The sequence below is a fragment of the Grampus griseus genome (genome assembly GCF_964374135.1).
Source record: "Grampus griseus genome assembly, chromosome: 14".
In the NCBI taxonomy this organism is placed as follows: Eukaryota; Metazoa; Chordata; class Mammalia; order Artiodactyla; family Delphinidae; genus Grampus; species Grampus griseus.
Genome location: NC_139008.1, coordinates 22924564 through 22943738, shown reverse-complemented (window position 1 = coordinate 22943738; position 19175 = coordinate 22924564). Strand labels below are relative to the sequence as shown.

The window sequence follows — 19175 nt, the reverse complement described above, 5'->3', positions numbered from 1 at the left end:
TCCTCACATCGCAGAAAGAGGGAAAGAGACCTCTCTAGGGTCCCTTTTATAAGGGCACTAATTCCAATCGGGGGCTCCACCCTCATGACCTAACCACTGCCAAAGGCCTCACCTCCTAATACCATCACATCAAGGGCTAGGATTTCAACATATGCGTTTTGTGGGGGATACAAACATTCAGACCGTAACACAGAGAATAAGTGAATATGTGGCATTTGATTTGATCATTTATTGAGAAGGAAATATTGAAGTGAGCCCAGTTATAAACCCCTTGCTAATCACCACATTTGTGATAGTGTATTAAGAACAATATAATTTAGAAAAATTGGAAACTTTTTTACAAAATCGTATACCTAGTTTAATTCAGCAAAATTCTCACTAAACTCTAGCCGTTGAAATTCTCTATTTAACTTAACTCTGATTGGCTAATGAAAACAGCTTATTTAGGATATTTAAGTCAAAAACCTCTGGGCCTCTGGTGCCTGTACTTCAGTGCTTCAAAGCAACCTTGCATCAAAAGCTCATAATAACAGTTTTCTCCAGTCTTTAACTTCACACTCTCCTCGTTAAGTCCACCTTAGCATTCCTGTTAGACTTTAGAATGTTCCTGGCTTTTCTTGTGTGAATGAGATAACTGTTTTCTTCCCTCCCCATTTCTTCTTTCTTTTCCTTTAAGTGTCAGAACAGAAAAGGTATACTTGCAGACTCTGTTTTTCCTTGACAGTTTTTTCCCATGTGCATATTTTCTGGGGCAGACAACCTTACCAAGTTGGTCATTGCCATTTCCGTAGCCATCTCATTGTCTCTTCTACTTGAATCTAACACATCCTTTCTTACCTAAAACCTTTGTGCTTTCTTAACCTTTTTACAACTTATATGCATCACCCTCTCTAGGACAAACGGTTTGTTTTTAAAGGCAGGAGGCCTGTTTTTTCTCAGAACATTCAAAAGTCACATCGTAAACACTACTTGAATTTTCAACCAGATCTGTGGTCATTGTGTCCACTGAGGTGTGATGAGGTCTCCCCACTGTTATCTCCGCTGCCCTTTGGTTCTTCCCATTCTCCAGACATGGCAGAGCTTCCCAGATTTCTGTCTTGGCCCAAGTAGCAATTCTGGAATGACAGTCTAATTGGTTTCAGGCAACTTATGTTTTCTCACATCACCTCTCAGGGTAAAATCTATCAGTGGGCCAGAGTGTTCTGTACATGAACCACTCTTGAAATCCCCATCACTTACCAACTCTTAGTTTTCAAAGCCCTTGAAGGGATTTGTACACGATGAGCTTTTGCCATAAGGTCAATCGTGGCATTCTTACTGTAAAGACATTTTTACTTTTTCTTTGTAGGACTACATTAATTGTGCCGAAGTGTGGGTAGAGTACACCTGCAAACATTTCACGGTATGTGTGCTGTGGTATTGTTTTTGAAAGAATTACTGTATATTTTTTTCATGTTCGTAATTGTGAATAAGTCTAGCTTAGACATTTAGGTATTTTATGATGGTAATTATTCTTTATGAAAATTGCATCCTTTATGGTATAGTGTGATGGAGCATTAATACGTGACCTATAACAAAAGTGTTCCACACTCACGTGTAAGCTTGGGAAATGCCGCATTATACAAAGTGAAGCAGGTTTTTTCACCATAATACACCTTAGATCCTTATTGTTAAAGTATATTGGGACTTTCCATGGGAGTCTAGTCAGCAGCGTTTTCCAAACATATTTGATTTGCATGTAATTTAATTTTTTTCTAAGCAAACAAAGATACTTCTTTTCCTAGGCCCAAACTAGAACCCCAGTTTGGGAAATACTGGTCTTGTCAATGAGCAGAGACTTTAGAAGCAGGTAGAAGTGGTTTCAAATCCTGTTGCCAGGTGTTTATTTTAATCAACTTAAAAAAACCCGAAGTTTAGCCTACATGAAGAAAAGCATACATATCGTAAGTTTGCTGTATAATGAATCTTCACAAAATACACCCATGTAATCATGGTCCAGATCAAGAAACAGGAAATAACTCCCCACCCCACCCTGAAGCCCCCCCATACTCTCCTCCCAGTCACAGCCTTGGAAGTTGAAGGTAGGCACCATCTGGTCTCTAACTCCAGAAATGGGTTTTGCCTCGTTTTGAGCATTATGTAAATGTTGGTCTGTTAATTTTCTTTCTTTTGTCCAATTTTTGTTTTATTATGGAAACTTCAAACATATGATCCTCCTTGTACTTATCACCCAGAAATGACCAACTTATGACAGATCTTGTTTCGTGTCCTTCCCTTTTCTCCCCACCCTTGGATTATTTTGAAGCACAGCTCAATCACCGTGTTTCACCTGTCAGTATCTCTGCACATATCTCTAAAATAGAATTCACTTTTCTGAAACAAAATCTCAATACGTTATCGTAACTAATAAAATCAATAATGTTTTAATACCATTAAAAATCGATAAATTTTCAGATTTCTCCAATTGTCTCATAAGTTTTTTACAGTTTATTTGTTCAATCAGGATTAAAACAGGATCTATACGTTGTAAAAACTTTAGAGTTATTTTAATCTGTAAGTTCCCTCTCTCTTCCCCTCTCTTTCCCTCCCTCCCTCCCTGTTCCCTTCCCTTTTTTTTTTCTATTATTTATTTGTTGAAGAAATTGGGTCCTTTGTCCTGTAGAGTTTCCCGGTCTCGATTGGCCAGATGTATGCCTGTGGTGGTGATTAAACATGCTCTTCTGCCTCCAGTATTTCCTATAAATCGGCAGTTAGTTCTGGAGACAGGAGACTTCATCAGCTTCAGATCTGACTTTTTGGCACCCTGGGTGCTGGCATGGTGCTTCTCCTGGGAGGCTCACGGTATCTGGTTGTCTCTCCGTGATGTGAGTGACCACTGAAGCGCATTCATCTTATGGTTTATCATGGGTTGCAAAGTGGTGATATTAGGAGTTATCATTTCTCCTTTATTTGTTAGCTAGAATACTTGCATGAAGAGAACCTTTTCACTCCACGTATTTGGTTACCCTGAGGTAACAGTTTGTACAGAAAAGGCAAGATGCTCATTTTTGCCCCTGTTACTTACTAGTTTTTAGAGTAAAGAGTCAATTCCCCAGCATCCCCAAAGGTCACCAGTGAGTAGTAGTTGCTGTGGGTATCTGTAGGAGCTCACTAATTGAAACATATTTGATATGTATCAGTCATTGCAATTGTATTATTCTTACTGATGCTCAGTTGTCCCATTTTTGTCCAGTGGGTGCTTTTTCAGGTTGGCTTCTGAGTCCTGACACATTCTTTGTAGTCTTTGATGCCTTCCTTGCTTTCTATTATAAGATGCTCCAGCCTCCCTTGTATTTTTCTTATCTTAGATTTGGAATCAGCTCTTTCTCCAAGAAGCTTTGGTTCCTTTTAATGCCATTGTCAGATTTTTTTAGCTCTGTGACCCTGGCTAAGCCACTTAGCCACTTAACTTTTCATGGGGATAATGATGTCCATGATGGGGAGGTGTTTTTTTTTTAATATTTATTTATTTATGATGGGGAGGTTTTTTTAAAAAATATTTATTTATTTATTTCTGTATGTATTTATTTATTTGGATGTGCCTGGTCTTAGTTGTGGCATGCGGGATCTTTGTTGTGGCACGTGGGCTCTTAGTTGTGGCATACGGGATCTAGTTCCCTGACCAGGGATTGAACCCAGGCCCTCTGCATTGGTAGCGCAGAGTCTTAACCACTGGACCACCAGGGAAGTCCATGTGCTGTGGAGTTTAATGAACATTAAATGAGAAAGTACATAATGGCAACTATTTAGATAGCGTGCTATGTGCCAGGCACTTTACCTGTAAGCTGCACAGCTTCATAGTGACCTTGCCAGGAAGTTTCACTGTTCCAGTTATATAGACCAGGGCTCAGCACACTTTTTCTGTAGAAGTCCACTTTTTTCTGTATTTGAGGCTTTGTGGACCATATGATCTCTGTTACAAGTGCCCAACTCTGCCACTGTATCATGAAAGCAGCCGTAGACCATACAGGGGTGAGCATGGCTGTGTAAATAGTAAGCCTTATTTATGCATGCTGAAATTTGAGTCTCATATAATTTTCGTTGTCACCAAATATTATTATTCTTTTGGTTTGAATGTAAAAATCATTCTTGGCGCCTGGACTGTATGAAAATAGGTGCTGGGCTGGTTGGCTGACCCCTGATACAGCTGACAAAAGTGAAGTGGTCATTGGGTCACCCAGCTTGTAAGGGTTCAGTCTGTGCTCTTCCCACAATGCTTCGCTGCTCTCTGCAGCACCTGGGGAGGGGCCCGGGACTGGCAGGCAGCAAGTGGCACGTTGGATTTCACCAGCACTCAGAGAAAGCTGGGACAGGAACCTTTGAGAACCGTGTTTTAGTCCTGACTTGGTGCAGACATGGCCATCTTTAGGGCTGTGGTATGGGTGGGATTTCCCCCCTTACATTATTTTCAGCAGAGTAGTTGAAACTGCTTCCTGGAAAGTGTGTGCTATATTCTGAAAACGTTAGTTCTTTCTATCAGAAAAATGGTCAATGACTACCATTCAGTGTCTAAATACAGGTTTGATTTTTTTCCCCACTTAGAAACGAGAGGTGAATACTGTTTTGGCCGATGTCATCAAGCACATGACTCCAGATCGTGCATTTGAAGACTCCTACCCTCAGGTGACAGATTTTCATTTCTCATTTCCACACTGTAAGGAATTTTATTCTGTTGAATTAAATAGGTATGTTGCATGGGTCAGGCTGTAAAGTCAGATAATCCTGGGTTTGTTTCCTAGCTTTGCCATGTCTTAGCCATGTGCCCTTTAATCAGTTACTTAGTCTTGTTGTGCCTCAGTTTTCTCACTGTAAAATGGGGATAATAATAGTCCTCCTCAGAATGGTTGTGAGGGTTCAGTGAGGTGTGATGTGGAAAGCCCTGTACAGTTGCTTGGCACCAGTAAGTAAGATGCCTATGTTTTTCAGTTAAGCTAACTTTTTATTTGGAAATAAATTCAAACTTTATTGGAAAGTTAAAAGAATAGCTCAGAGAACTTCCATTATTTTTTACCCAGATTCACCAGCTGTTGAGAGATTCCATGTTTACTTTATCATTGTGTGCGTACACACACACACACACACACACACAGACATATATATTCATACATACGTATGTAAATTTTTAAAAAAACAGTTGAGGATAAATTGCATACATCATGCCACTTTTGCCTCTAAGGAGTTCAGTGAGTATTTCCTAAGAACAAGGACATTCTCCTTTATAACCACAGTTTAGTTACCAACATCAGGGAATTTAATGTTAATATATTACTTTTACCTATTCCACAGTCCATATTCCAGTTTTGTCAGTGGACTCAGTGTCCTTAGTAGCAGATTTTTTTCCCCTCTAGTACAGAATCCAGCTCAGGATCACTTACTATAAAGTAACTTCAGACCTAATTAAGATTTTATTTTTTATTTAATAACATGATGTTTTGGCACTTACTGCCTATGATCAAGTGATTTCTGGGCTCACTTAGTATAAGAAAATTAGTTACATATTCTTTTTTTAAAAATAAATAAATTTATTTAGTTAGTTAGTTAGTTTTGGCTGTGTTGGGTCTTCGTTGCTGCGCGTGGGCTTTCTCTAGTTGCGGCAGGCGGGGGCTACTCTTCGTTGCGGTGCGCGGGCTTCTCATTGCGGTGGCTTCTCTTATTGTGGAACACGGGCTCTAGGTGCGCGGGTTTCAGTAGTTGTGGCACGTGGGGTCTGCGGCATGTGGGATCTTCCCGGACCAGGGCTCGAACCCGTGTCCCCTGCATTGGCAGGCGGATTCTCAACCACTGCACCACCTGGGAAGCCCTAGTTACATATTCTTGTATAAATTTTAGAATTCTTACATTTTACTCATTTAAGAAATTTTCACCATTTGCTAATTAAAATGGTTCATCATTACAATTTATTGAGCAGCCACTAACTCTCTGACATTTTTCTAGATGGAATGAAAAGAACACAGTCACGCACAGCAGGCTCTCAGTCAATATTGCAGGGTAAATAAAGTGTGTAGAGAAGATGGGTCATACCCTTGTGGGTGGTCCAGGTCTCGGCCTCATATGAAGACTGATGTGCAGAATTTTAGTTGGGGAATTTTCAGTAAGGCCTTGACTGCTAGTGACCCAATTAATTGAAAACTTTAAGTAACATAATAATTTTAATGCAGTCCATTCCTAAGTGACAAGGGAACTATACTATACTGTAATTCTGTCATATCTAAGAGCAACTTATAAAAGATGCCCCGGGGTCAGCCTGCATTCCAGACAGCCACCCATATCGGTTGTGAGTCCTTGGTCTTAAGTGAGGGCCACATCAAGAAAATAAAACTGTGGGGATCTGTGAAGAATTAGCTTTCTCCAGTTCTAGGATAGGGAAGGTATAAGGTGAGCCTGGAACATTTTCTTGTGCCAGGAAGTAAGGAAGTACTGCTGGGGGCACATGGAATGGGCACAGGAACAGCTTGGAAGGGGCTCTCACAGGTTCCCAGTTTGAGCATCAAATGAGATAAATACAGTGATGGATTATAATCCACTGAGTAAGAATCGGCCCTTATGACGAATAGGTAAATAAATAAATAGATGAGGGGAAAGGTGGGCAGGGGTGCCATTTGAGAAATGTGGAAGAAATGGTAGAGTTGAAAAATCACCATTTGCAGCCGTCACAGTGAAGACAAGAATCATCGGTCTTCAGGCAAGAATCATCAATGGATGCTAAATCTGGGGGGAATGTTTGATGAGGAGCAGGACATTTTCGTATCTCCTCCCATAGAATGAGCATTAATCGCAAGGGGAAAAATAGTGACTCTGGAGTGGAGAATTTGGACAGTCATTGACAGGCTAATCAAAATCCTTATCACCATTGAGGAGCAAGTGGCTATCTTGTGCCTGCAGATATGGAACCCCGAAAAACAGGAAAGACACAGCATCATCTATGTAACATTCCAGTCGAGAATGCATGACTGAATCTAATCATGAGGTAACATTAGTCATGCCCAAATTGAGGAGCATTCTATAAAGTAATTGGCTTGTAAAAAAAATCTTTGCCATCGTGACAAAGAAGGTTAAGGAACTCTTCCAAATTAACACAGACTGCACAGACGTGAAAACAAAATGCAATGCATGATCCTGAACTGAATCCTGTACTAAAGAGAGGAAAAAATAATGCTGTAAAGAATGTACTGAGGGCTTCCCTGGTGGCGCAGTGGTTGAGAGTCCGCCTGCCGATGCAGGGGACACGGGTTCGTGCCCCGGTCCGGGAAGATCCCATGTGCCACAACTACTGAAACCCACGTGCCACAACTACTGCAGAGCAGCTGGGCCCATGAGCCATGGCCACTGAGCCTGCGCATCCGGAGCCTGTGATCCGCAACGGGAGAGGCCACGACAGTGAGAGGCCCACGTACCGCAAAAAAAAAAAAAAAAAAAAGAATGTACTGAGACAGTTGACAAGATTGGAATACAAATGATAGATTAAAGTATTAAAATTATACCAGTGTTAACTTTCCTGAATTTGATAAACAACAGAGTAGAAATGTCAGAGAATATGACTATTCTTAGGAAATACAAATGAAGTGGTAAGGGGTGAAGGACATGATACATTCAATCTGCTTTCACATGGTTCAGAAAAAATATAATATGTCTTTTTACAGAGAGAGGACAATGAAACAAATTTGGCAAAATACTAAAAATTGATGACTTTGTGTAAAGAGAATATGGGAGTTTTCTGTACTGTTTTTTCAATGTTTCTGCAAGTTTGAAATTATTTCACAGTAAAAAAGTTGGCAGCACACAGTCAACACATTTTTAAAAGTTCTGCCATTGGATCAATGGATAGGTGAGGAGGTAAAGCAAATATAGCAAAATGTTAGCCCTTGTAGAATCTAAGTGGTGAGTAAATGGGTGTTTGTTATTATTCATTGAATTTTCTTACATTTCAGCATTTCATAATGAAACGTTGAAGGGAAAAAATACATCTTTTAAAACCAGGAAAGGCATTATTTGTAAGTGTACTTTAAATATTAAAAAAAAAATTTCCTGTTCTACAGGGATTAGTTACTGTGGATAAGGTTTCAGGAACTATTTTAACCAGACAGTACTGCAGTATCTTTGAATGCTCTGCCTTGGAGCACTGTTTGTCATGACGTTTTGAAGTCCTTTTGCTTGCTGACCTAGTAAACTGCGTAATTATGAAATGGGGTGTGTACCTCTTAATATTCTATATTTTGGACCATGAGCCACTTCCGTTGCAGATGATTTAAACAGTGATGTTTTTAGTATAAACAAAGAACTTGTCAGTAAATTTTCCTTTCTTGACAGCAACCAGGGATAGGGGTTTATTTTTTTTAACATCTTTATTGGAGTATAATTGCTTTACAATGTTGTGGTAGTTTCTGCTGTATAACAAACTGAATCAGCTATACATATATCCCCATATCCCCTCCCTCTTGTGTCTCCCTCCCACCCTCCCTATCCCACCTCTCTACGTGGTCACAGAGCACGGAGCTGACCTCCCTGTGCTATGCGGCTGCTTCCCACTAGCTATCTACTTTACATTTGGTAGTGTATATATGCCCATGCCACTCTCTCACTTCGTTCCAGCTTACCCTTCCCCCTCCCTGTGTCCTCAAGTCCATTCTCTACGTCTGCATCTTTATTTCTGTCCTGCCCCTAGGTTCTTCAGAACCTTTTTTGTTTTTTTTTAGATTCCATATAAATGTGTTAGCATACGGTATTTGTTTTTCTCTTTCCGACTTACTTCACTCTGTATGACAGACTCTGGGTCCATCCACCTCACTACAAATAATTCAATTTCGTTTCTTTTTATGGCTGAGTAATATTCCATTGTATATATGTGCCACATCTTCTTTTTTTTTTTTTTTTTTTTTGCGTTATGTGGGCCTCTCACTGTCGTGGCCTCTCTCATTGCGGAGCACAGGCTCCGGACGTGCTGGCTCAGTGGCCATGGCTTATGGGCCCAGCCACTCCGCGGCATGTGGGATCTTCCTGGACTGGGGCACGAACCCATGTCCCCTGTATCGGCAGGTGGACTCTCAACCACTGCGCCACCAGGGAAGCCCGCCACATCTTCTTTATCCATTCATCTGTCGATGGATACTTAGGTTGCTTCCATGTCCTGGCTATTGTAAATAGTGATGCAGTGAACATGGTGGTACATGACTCTTTTCAAATTGCAGTTTTCTTGGTATATGCCCAGTAGTGGGATTGCTGGGTCATATGGTAGTTCTATTTTTAGTTTTTTAAGGAACCTCCATACTGTTCTCCATAGTGGCTGTATCAATTTACATTCCCACCAGCAGTGCAGGAGGGTTCCCTTTTCTCCACACCCTCTTCAGCATTTATTGTTTGTAGATCTTTTGATGATGGCCATTCTGACTGGTGTGAGGTGATACCTCATAGTAGTTTTGATTTGCATTTCTCTAATGATTAGTGATGTTGACCATCCTTTCATGTGTTTCTTGGCAATTTGTATATCTCCTTTGGAGAAATGTCTGCTTAGGTCTTCTGCCCATTTTTGGATTGGGTTGTTTTTTTGATACTGAGCTACATGAGCTGCTTGCATATTTTGGAGATTAATCCTTTGTCAGTTGCTTTGTTTGCAAATATTTCCTCCCATTCTGAGGGTTGTCCTTGTTTATGGTTTCTTTTGCTATGCAAAACTTTTAAGTTTCGTTAGGTCCCATTTGTTTATTTTTGGTTTTATTTCCATTTCTCTAAGAAGTGGGTCAAAAAGGATCTTGCTGTGATTTATGTCATAGAGTGTTCTGCTTATGTTTTCTGCTAAAGGTTTTATAGTGTCTGGCCTTACATTTAGGTCTTTAATCCATTTTGAATTCATTTTTCTATATGCTGTTAGGAATTGTTCTAATTTCATTCTTTTACATGTAGCTGTGCAGTTTTCCCAGCCCCACTTATTGAAAAGGCTCTCTTTTCTTCTTTGTATATTCTTGCCTCCTTTATCAAAGGTAAGGTGACCATATGTGTGTGGGTTTATCTCTGGGCTTTCTATCCTATTCCATTGATCTATATTTCTGTTCTTGTGCCAGTACCATACTGTCTTGATTACTGTAGCTTTGTAGTATAGTCTGAAGTCAGGGAGCCTGATTCCTCCAGCTCCATTTTTCTTTCTCAAGATTGCTTTGGCTATTCGGGTCTTTTGTGTTTCCATACAAATTGTGAAATTTTTTTGTTCAAGTTCTGTGAAAAATGCCATTTGTCGTTTGATAGGGATTGCATTGAATCTGTAGATTGCTTTGGGTAGTAGAGTCATTTTCACAATGTTGATTTTTCCAATCCAAGAACATGGTATATCTCTCCATCTGTTTGTATCATCTTTAATTTCTTTCATCAGTGTCTTATAGTTTTCTGCATACAGGTCTTTAGCCTCCTTAGCTAGGTCAATTCCTAGGTATTTTATTCTTTTTGTTGCAGTGGTAAATGAGAGTGTTTCCTTAATTTCTCTTTCACATTTTTCATCATTAGTGTATAAGAATGCCAGAGATTTCTTTGCATTAATTTTGTATCCTGCTACTTTACCAAATTCATTGAATAGCTCTAGTAGATTCCGGTGGCATCTTTAGGATTCTCTATGTATAGTATCATGTCATCTGTAAACAGTGACAGTTTTACTTCTTCTTTTCCGATTTGTATTCCTATTATTTCTTTTTCTTATCTGATTGCTGTCGCTACAACTTCCTAAACTATGTTGAATGATAGTGGTAAGAGTGGGGAACCTTGTCTTGTTCCTGATCTTAGTGGAAATGGTTTCAGTTTTTCACCATCGAGAACATTGTTGGCTGTGGGTTTGTCATATGTGGCCTTTATTATGTTGAGGTAAGTTCCCTCTATGCCTACTTTCTGGAGAGTTTTTATCATAAATGGGTGTTGAGTTTTGTCAAAAGCTTTTTCTGCATCTATTGAGATTATCATATGGTTTTTATCCTTCAATTTGTTAATACGGTGTATCACATTGATTAATTTGCATATATTGGAGAATCCTTGCATTCTTGGGATAAACCCCACTTGATCATGGTGTATGATCCTTTTAATGTGCTGTTGGATTCTGTTTGCTGGTATTCTGTTGAGGATTTCTGCGTCTGTGTTCAACAGTGATATTGGTCCGTAGTTTTCTTCCTTTGTGACATCTTTGTCTGGTTTTGGTATCAGGGTGATGGTGGCCTCGTAGAATGAGTTTGGGAGTGTCCCTCCTCTGCTATATTTTGGAAGAGTTTGAGAAGGATAGCTGTTAGCTCTTCTCTAAATCTTTGATAGAATTTGCCTGTGAATCCATCTGGTCCTGGGCTTTTGTTTGTTGGGAGATTTTTAATCACAGTCTCAATTTCAGTGCTTGTGATTGGTCTGTTTGTATTTTCTGTTTCTTCGTGGTCCAGTCCTGGAAGGTTGTGCATTTCCAAGAATTTGTCCATTTCTTCCAGGTTGTCCATTTTATTGGCATATAGTTGCTTGTAGTAATCTCTCATGATCCTTTGTATTTCTGCAGTGTCAGTTGTTACTTCTCCTTTTTCATTTCTAATTCTGTTGATTTGAGTCTTCTCCCTTTTTTCTTGATGAGTCTGGCTAATGGTTTATCAATTTTGTTTATCTTCTCAAAGAACCAGCTTTTAGTTTTATTGATCTTTGCTATTGTTTCCTTCATTTCTTTTTCATTTATTTCTGATCTGATCTTTATGATTTCTTTCCTTCTGCTAACTTTGGGGCTTTTTTGTTCTTCTTTCTCTAATTGCTTTAGGTGTAAGGTTAGGTTGTTTACTTGAGATGTTTCTTGCTTCTTGAGGTAGGTTTGTATTGCCATAAGCTTCCCTCTTAGAACTGCTTTTGCTGCATCCCATAGGTTTTGGGTCATCGTGTTTTCATTTTCATTTGTTTCTAGATATTTTTTGATTTCCTCTTTGATTTCTTCAGTGATCTCTTGGTTATTTAGTAGTGTATTGTTTAGCCTCCATGTGTTTGTATTTTTTACGTTTTTTTTTCCTGTAATTGATATCTAGGCTCATAGCATTGTGGTTGAAAAAGATACTTGATACAATTTAAATTTTCTTAAATTTACCAAGGCTTGATTTGTGACCCAAGATATGATCTATCCTGGAGAATGTTCCATGAGCACTTGAGAAGAAAGTGTATTCTGTTGTTTTTGGATGGAATGTCCTATAAATATCAATTAAGTCCATCTTGTTTTTTTGTTTGTTTGTTTGTTTGTTTTGTGGTACACGGGCCTCTCACTGTTGTGGCCTCTCCCGTTGCGGAGCACAGGCTCCAGATGCACAGGCGCAGCGGCCATGGCTCACGGGCCCAGCTGCTCTGTGGCATGTGGGATCTTCCTGGACCGGGGCATGAACTCGTGTCCCCTGCATCGGCAGGTGGACTCTCAACCACTGCACCACCAGGGAAGCCCAAGTCCATCTTGTTTAATGTGTCATTTAAAGCTTGTGTTTTCTTATTTATTTTCATTTTGGATGATCTGTCCATTGGTGAAAGTGAGGTGTTAAAGTCCCCTACTATTATTGTGTTACTGTTGATTTCCCCTTTTATGGCTGTTAGCATTTGCCTTATGTATTGAAGTGCTCCTATGCTGGGTGCATAAATATTTACAATTGTTACATCTTCTTCTTGGATTGGTCCCTTGATCATTATGTAGTGTCCTTCTTTGTCTCTTGTAATCATCTTTATTTTAAAGTCTATTTTGTCTGATATGAGAATTGGTACTCCAGTTTTCTTTTGATTTCCCTTTGCATGGAATATCTTTTGCCATCCCCTCACTTTCAGTCTGTATGTGTCCCTAGGTCTGAAGTGGGTCTCTTGTAGACAGCATATATACAGGTCTTGTTTTTGTATGCGTTCAGCCAGTCTATGTCTTTTGCTCAGAGCATTTAATCTATTTACATTTAAGGTAATTATCAATGTGTATGTTCCTTTTACCATTTTCTTAATTGTTTTGGGTTTGTTATTGTAGGTCTTTTCCTTCTCTTGTGTTTCCTGCCTAGAGAAGTTCCTTTAGCATTTGTTGTAAAGCTAGTTTGGTGGTGCTGAATGCTCTTAGCTTTTGCTTGTTTGTAAAGATTTTAATTTCTGCGTCGAATCTGAATTGAGATCCTTGCTGGGTAGAGTAATCTTGGTTGTAGGTTTTTCCCTTTCATCACTTTAAATATGTCCTGCCACTCCCTCTGGCTTGCAGAGTTTCTGCTGAAATATCAGCTGTTAACCTTATGGGGATTCCCTTTTATATTATTTGTTGCTTTTCCCTTGCTGCTTTTAATGTTTTCTTTGTATTTAATTTTTGATAGTTTGATTATATGTGTTTTGGCATGTTTCTCCTTGGATTTATCCTGTATGGGACTCTCTGTGCTTCCTGGACTTGATTAACTATTTCCTTTTCCATATTAGGGAAGTTTTCAACTATAATCTCTTCAAATATTTTCTCAATCCCTTTCTTTTTCTCTTTTTCTTCTGGGACCCCTATAATTCGAATGTTGTGCGTTTAATATTGTCCCAGAGGTCTCTGCGACTGTCCTCAATTCTTTAAATTCTTTTCTCTTTACTCTGCTCTGTGGTAGTTATTTCCACTATTTTGTCTTCCAGGTTAGTTATCCGTTCTTCTGCCTCAGTTATTCTGCTGTTGATTCCTTCTAGAGAATTTTTAATTTCATTTATTGTGTTTTTCATCATTGTTTGTTTGCTCTTTAGTTCTTCTAGGTCCTTGTTAAACCTTTCTTGTATTTGTCGATTCTATTTCCAAGATTTTGGGTCACCTTTACTATCATTACTCTGTATTCTTTTTCAGGTAGACTGCCTATTTCCTCTTCATTGTTTGGTCTGGTGGGTTTTTATCTTGCTCCTTCATCTGCTGTGTGTCTCTGTCTTCTCATTTTGCTTAGCTTACTTTGTTGGGGTCTCCTTTTCACAGGCTGCAGGTTCATAGTTCCTGTTGTTTTTGGTGTCTGCCCTCAGTGGATAAGGTTGGTTCAGTGGCTTGTGTAGGCCTCCTTGTGGAGGGGACTGGTGCCTGTGTTCTGGTGGATGAGGCTGGATCTTGTCTTTCTGGTGGGCAGGACCACGTTTGGTGGTGTGTTTTGGGGTGTCTATGAACTTACTGTGATTTTAGGCAGCCTGTCTGCTAATGGTGGGGTGTGTTCCTGTCTTGCTAGTTGTTTGGCGCAGGGTGTCCAGCACTGGAGCTTACTGGTCGTTGAGTGGAGCTGGGTCTTAGCGTTGAGATGGAGATCTCTGGGAGAGCTTTCGCCTTTTGATATTACGTGGAGCCGGGAGGTCTCTGGTCGTCTAATGTCCCGAACTCGGCTCTCCCACCTCAGAGGCTCAGGCCGGACACCCAGCCAGAACACCAAGACCCTGTCAGACACATGACTTTAGTCCTGGGTAGCTTCTCAATGGCAGTAGTTTTGCTGGTGATCCAAATAGGGCTGGTTTTCCTTGCAATGTCTGAAGCAAGGCCTAGAGTGACACCCCATTGTGTGTGGCTGTCGCAGGCAGGACGTTGGGGTAGGCATCGCTCCTGGCCGCGGTTTATATTTTATGTAGAGAAAGTGCCTCCTTGGTTCTCCCGTGCCAATGCACTGTGAACAGGACTCTGTGCATGTCAGGGTGAGGGGTGGTGGACATCAGTACATGGCCACCTAGGACAGACCTCACAGTCTGTGCCGCCATCCTCGGGTAATGCATGGCCTTTGACCCCACTGACAAACTCAGTCCAGTGCCTCTCCACTGAAGCAGTCAAAAAACACAGGGCCACCATGGGCTAGAATAGGGATCTGTAAACCACGGCCCATGTAGCCCACAACCGGTTGTGAATAAAGTTTTATCGGAACCCAGCCACACCCCTCTGTTTGCACATTGTCAATGACTGCTTTCCAGCTACAACAGCAGAGTTGAGTAGTTGTGGTGACTGTATGGCCCTGTATAGAAAACGTTTGCCCACCTCTTGAATATTCATACCTGATTTGAATGGAGAGCTTTGAAGGGCAGGCATTGCTCTAAACACTGTAAGCAAACCATCCCATTTAGTGCTCACAATGAGTGAGATACTGTTTTGTTCTCCAATTTTACAGAAGAGAAGACTGAGGCCAAGGTGTTTCTCCAAGACTAGAGTAAGATGGACAAACTCAGATTGAGACTAGGTTTAACGTAACCCAGTAATTCCCTGTTCCTTGTGTAATCTAGGTTTCCCTTATTGTAACTGTGATTGCAAACTATGGGCAGGGTTGCCTTTTTAAAAATATCGAAGTTTTATTAAAGATGTGTTTTTCATTTTGCTTTACAGCTTCAGTCAATAATTAAGAAAGTAATTGCACACTTCCATGATTTCTCAGTTCTTTTTTCAGTGGTAAGTAACTTTCCTTAACTATCTTTGGAAATTTGTATCTGACTCAGGTTCCTTTAGTGTCTCAATAATTTTTTCATGGTGTCCTAGACCAAGAGAAATACTTAACAGTTCTGTTTTTTATTAAAAAACACTAGTAAGGTTTAAACAATTTAAATATGTCATGACAACTTAAGCAGCACTTGAGAAAATAATACGCATAGACTGATAGAAAAATATTGTCTTTATTTCATTCACTACTTACTATGGGATATGTGCACCTACTGGGTATCACACAACTTCTCAAACCTTGGAATCAAATTGGACATCCTCTTCCTCATTGATTTTTGCATGGTACCTGCTTTTTATCACACAATAATCTAATGTTGAAACTATGATATACATCAAGCTAATAGTTGTCTCAGTGTCTGACAGAGTTGAGATTTATTACATTTCCCTCAAAAATTTAAAATAGCCTGTGACACCCTTCTCATTTGCTGCAGTGCCCTGGTCACATACCAATCTAGGTGATTCTCTGTGTAGTAACACTCTCTGCCCTGCCCTCAACTTTCCTTTTCCCTCTTCCTGCTTCCATTTCCAGTACTCTCACAGACTGTAAGCTTTTGTTTATTTAATGATAAAGGCTGTTATTTATTGAACTTTTGCCACGCCCCAAGCACTGTGCTAGAACTTTTTTTTTTCTTTAATTTTTATTGAAATATAGTTGATTTACAATGTTGTGTTAGTTTCGGGTATACAGTAAGATGATTCAGTTATACGTATATATAAATATATATCCTTTTTTTACATTCTCTTCCATTATAGGTTATTACAAGATACTGAGTATAGTTCCCTGTGCTATACAGTAGGTCCTTGTTGGTTATGTATTTTATATATAGTAGTGTGTATATTTTAATCCCAAACTCCTAATTTATCCCTCTCACCTACTCTCCTTTGGTAACCATAAGTTTCTATGTCTGTGAGTCTATTTCTGTTTCGTAAATAAGTTCATTTGTATCCTTTTTTTAGATTTTACATACAAGCAATATCCTATGATATTTGTCTTTCTCTGTCTGGCTTACTTCACTTAGTATGATAATCTCTAGGTCCATCCACGTTGTTGCAAATGGCATTATTTCATTCTTTTTTATGGCTGAGTAATATTCCTGTGTGTGTGTGTGTGTGTGTGTGTGTGTGTGTGTACATATATACATACGCACCACATCTTATTTATCCATTCATCTGTCAGTGGACACTTAGGTTGCTTCCACATCTTGGCTGTTGTAGATAGTGCTGCCACTGGGGTGCATGTATCTTTTCGAATTATGTTTTTCTCTGGATATATGCCCAGGAGTGGAATTGATGGATCATATGGTAGCTTTGTTTTTAGTTTTTTAAGGAACCCCCATACTCTTCTCCATAGTGTCTGTACCAATTTACATTCCCACCAGCACTGTAGGAGGGTTCCATTTTCTTCACACCCTCTTCAGCGTTTATTATTTGTAGACTTTTTGATTATGGCCATTCTTTTGGGTATGAGGTGATACATCATTGTAGTTTTGATTTGCAATTCTCTAATAATTAACAATGTTGAGCATCTTTTCATGTGCCTTTTGGCCATCTGTACATGTTCTTTGGAGAAATGTCGTTTTAGATCTTCTGCTTACTTTTTGATTGGGTTGATTTTTTGATACTGAGCTGTATGAGCTGTTTTGTATATTTTGAAGATTAATTCCTTGTTAGTCACATCATTTGCAAATATTTTCTCCCATTCTGTAGGTTGTTTTTTTGTTTTGTTTATTGTTTCCTTTGCTATGCAAAAGCTTTTTAAGTTTAATTAGGTTCCATTTGTTTATTTTTGTTTTTATTTCCATTACTCTAGGAGACAGATCCAAAAAGATATTGTTGCAATTTATGTCAAAGAGTGTCTTACCTACGTTTTCCTCTCGAAGTGTTATAGTATCTGGTCTTACGTTTAGGTCTTTAATCTGTTTTGAGTTTATTTTTGTGTATGGTGTTAGAGAATGTTCTAATTTCATTCTTTTGCATGTAGCTGTCCAGTTTTCCCAGCACCACTTATTGAAGAGACTGTCTTTTTTCCATTGTATATCCTTGCCTCCTTTTTTGTAGATTAATTGACCATATGTGCGTGGGTTTATCTCTGGGATTTCTATCCTGTTCCATTGATCTGTATTTCGGTTTTTGTGCCAGTACCATACTGACTTGATTACTGTAGCTTTGTAGTATAGTCTGAAGTCAGGGAGCCTGATTCCTCCAGCTCCATTTTTCTTTCTCAAGATTGCTTTGGATATTCAGGTCTTTTGCATTTCCATACAAATTAAAATTTTTTTTTCTAGTTCTGTGAAAAATGCAGTTGGTAATTTCATAGGGATTGCATTGAATCTGTAGGTTTCCTTGGGTAATATAGTTGTTTTGACAACATTGATTCTTCCAATCCAAGAACATGGTATATATCTTTCCATTTGTTTGTGTCATTTTTTATTTCTTTCATCAGCATCTTAAAGTTTTTGGAGTACAGGTCTTTTGCCTGCTTAGGTAAGTTTATTCCTAGGCATTTTATTCTTTTTGATGCAATGGTAAATGGGATTGTTGCCTTAGTTTCTCTTTCTGACCTTTCATTGTTAGTGTATAGAAACGCAACAGATCCCTATGTATTAATTTTGTATCCTGCAACTTCACCGAATTCATTGATGAGCAATCTCTAGTAGTTTTCCAGTAGTGACTTTGGGGTTTTCTATGTATAGTATCATGTCATCTGCAAACAGTGACAGTTTTACTTCTCTTTTCCAATTTGGGTTCCTTTTGTTTCTTTTCCTTCTCTGATTGCTGTGGCTAGGACTTCCAAAACTATGTTGAGTAAAAGTGGTGAGAGTGGACATCCTTGTCTTGTTCCTGACCTTAGAGGAAATGTTTTCAGCTTTTCGCCATTGAGTATGATGTGAGCTGTGGGTTTGTCATATATGGCATTTATTATGTTGAGGTAGGTCCCCTCTATATGCACTTTCTGGAGAGTTTTTTATCATAAATGGATGTTGAATTTTATCAAAAGCTTTTTCTGCATCTATCGAGATGATCATAGTGGTTTTTATTCAATTTATTAATGTGGTGTATCACACTGATTGACTTGTGGATATTGAAAAATCCTTGCATCCTTGGGATAATGACCCCATTTGTTCATGGTGTATGATCTTTTTAATGTATTGTTGGATTCAGTTTGCTAGTATTCAGTATTATGTTGGATTTTTGCATCTATGTTCATCAGTGATATTGGCCTGTAATTTTCTTTTTGATGGTATCTTTGTCTGATTTTGATATCAGGGAGATGGTGGCCTCAGAGAATGAGTTAATTTTTTGGAATAGTTTATTAACTCCTCTCTAAATGTTTGATAGAATTTGCCTGTGAAGCCATCTGGTCCTGGACTTTTGTTTGTTGGGAGTTTCTTAATCACAGATCAGTTTTAGTACTTGTGATTGGTCTGTTTTATATTTTCTATTTCTTATTGGTTCACTCTTAGGAGATTGTACCTTTCTAAGAATTTTTCCATTTCTTCTAGATTGTCTGTTTTGTTGGCATATAGTTGCTTGTAGTAGTCTCTTACGGTTCTTTGTATTTCTGTGGTATCAGTTGTAACTTCTTTTTCATGTCTGCTTTTACTGATTTGGGCCCTCTCCCATTTTTTCTTGATGAGTCTGGCTAAAGGTTTATCAATTTTGTTTATCTTTTCAAAGAACCAGCTTTTAGTTTTGTTGATCTTTTCTATTGACTTTACATGGA

At 39.1% G+C, this 19175-nt stretch overlaps 1 protein-coding gene across 1 annotated transcript in view; it reads left to right on the top strand.

Annotated features, from left to right (window-relative positions):
- The window catches only part of VPS35L (VPS35 endosomal protein sorting factor like), a 132109-nt gene that overhangs the window by 59436 nt on the left and 53498 nt on the right, over window positions 1–19175 (top strand). The window contains exons 18-20 of the mRNA XM_082670955.1: window positions 1349–1402; window positions 4582–4662; window positions 15341–15403. Coding sequence (XP_082527081.1) covers window positions 1349–1402; window positions 4582–4662; window positions 15341–15403 — 198 coding nt within the window. The remainder of the gene's footprint in view (window positions 1–1348; window positions 1403–4581; window positions 4663–15340; window positions 15404–19175) is intronic.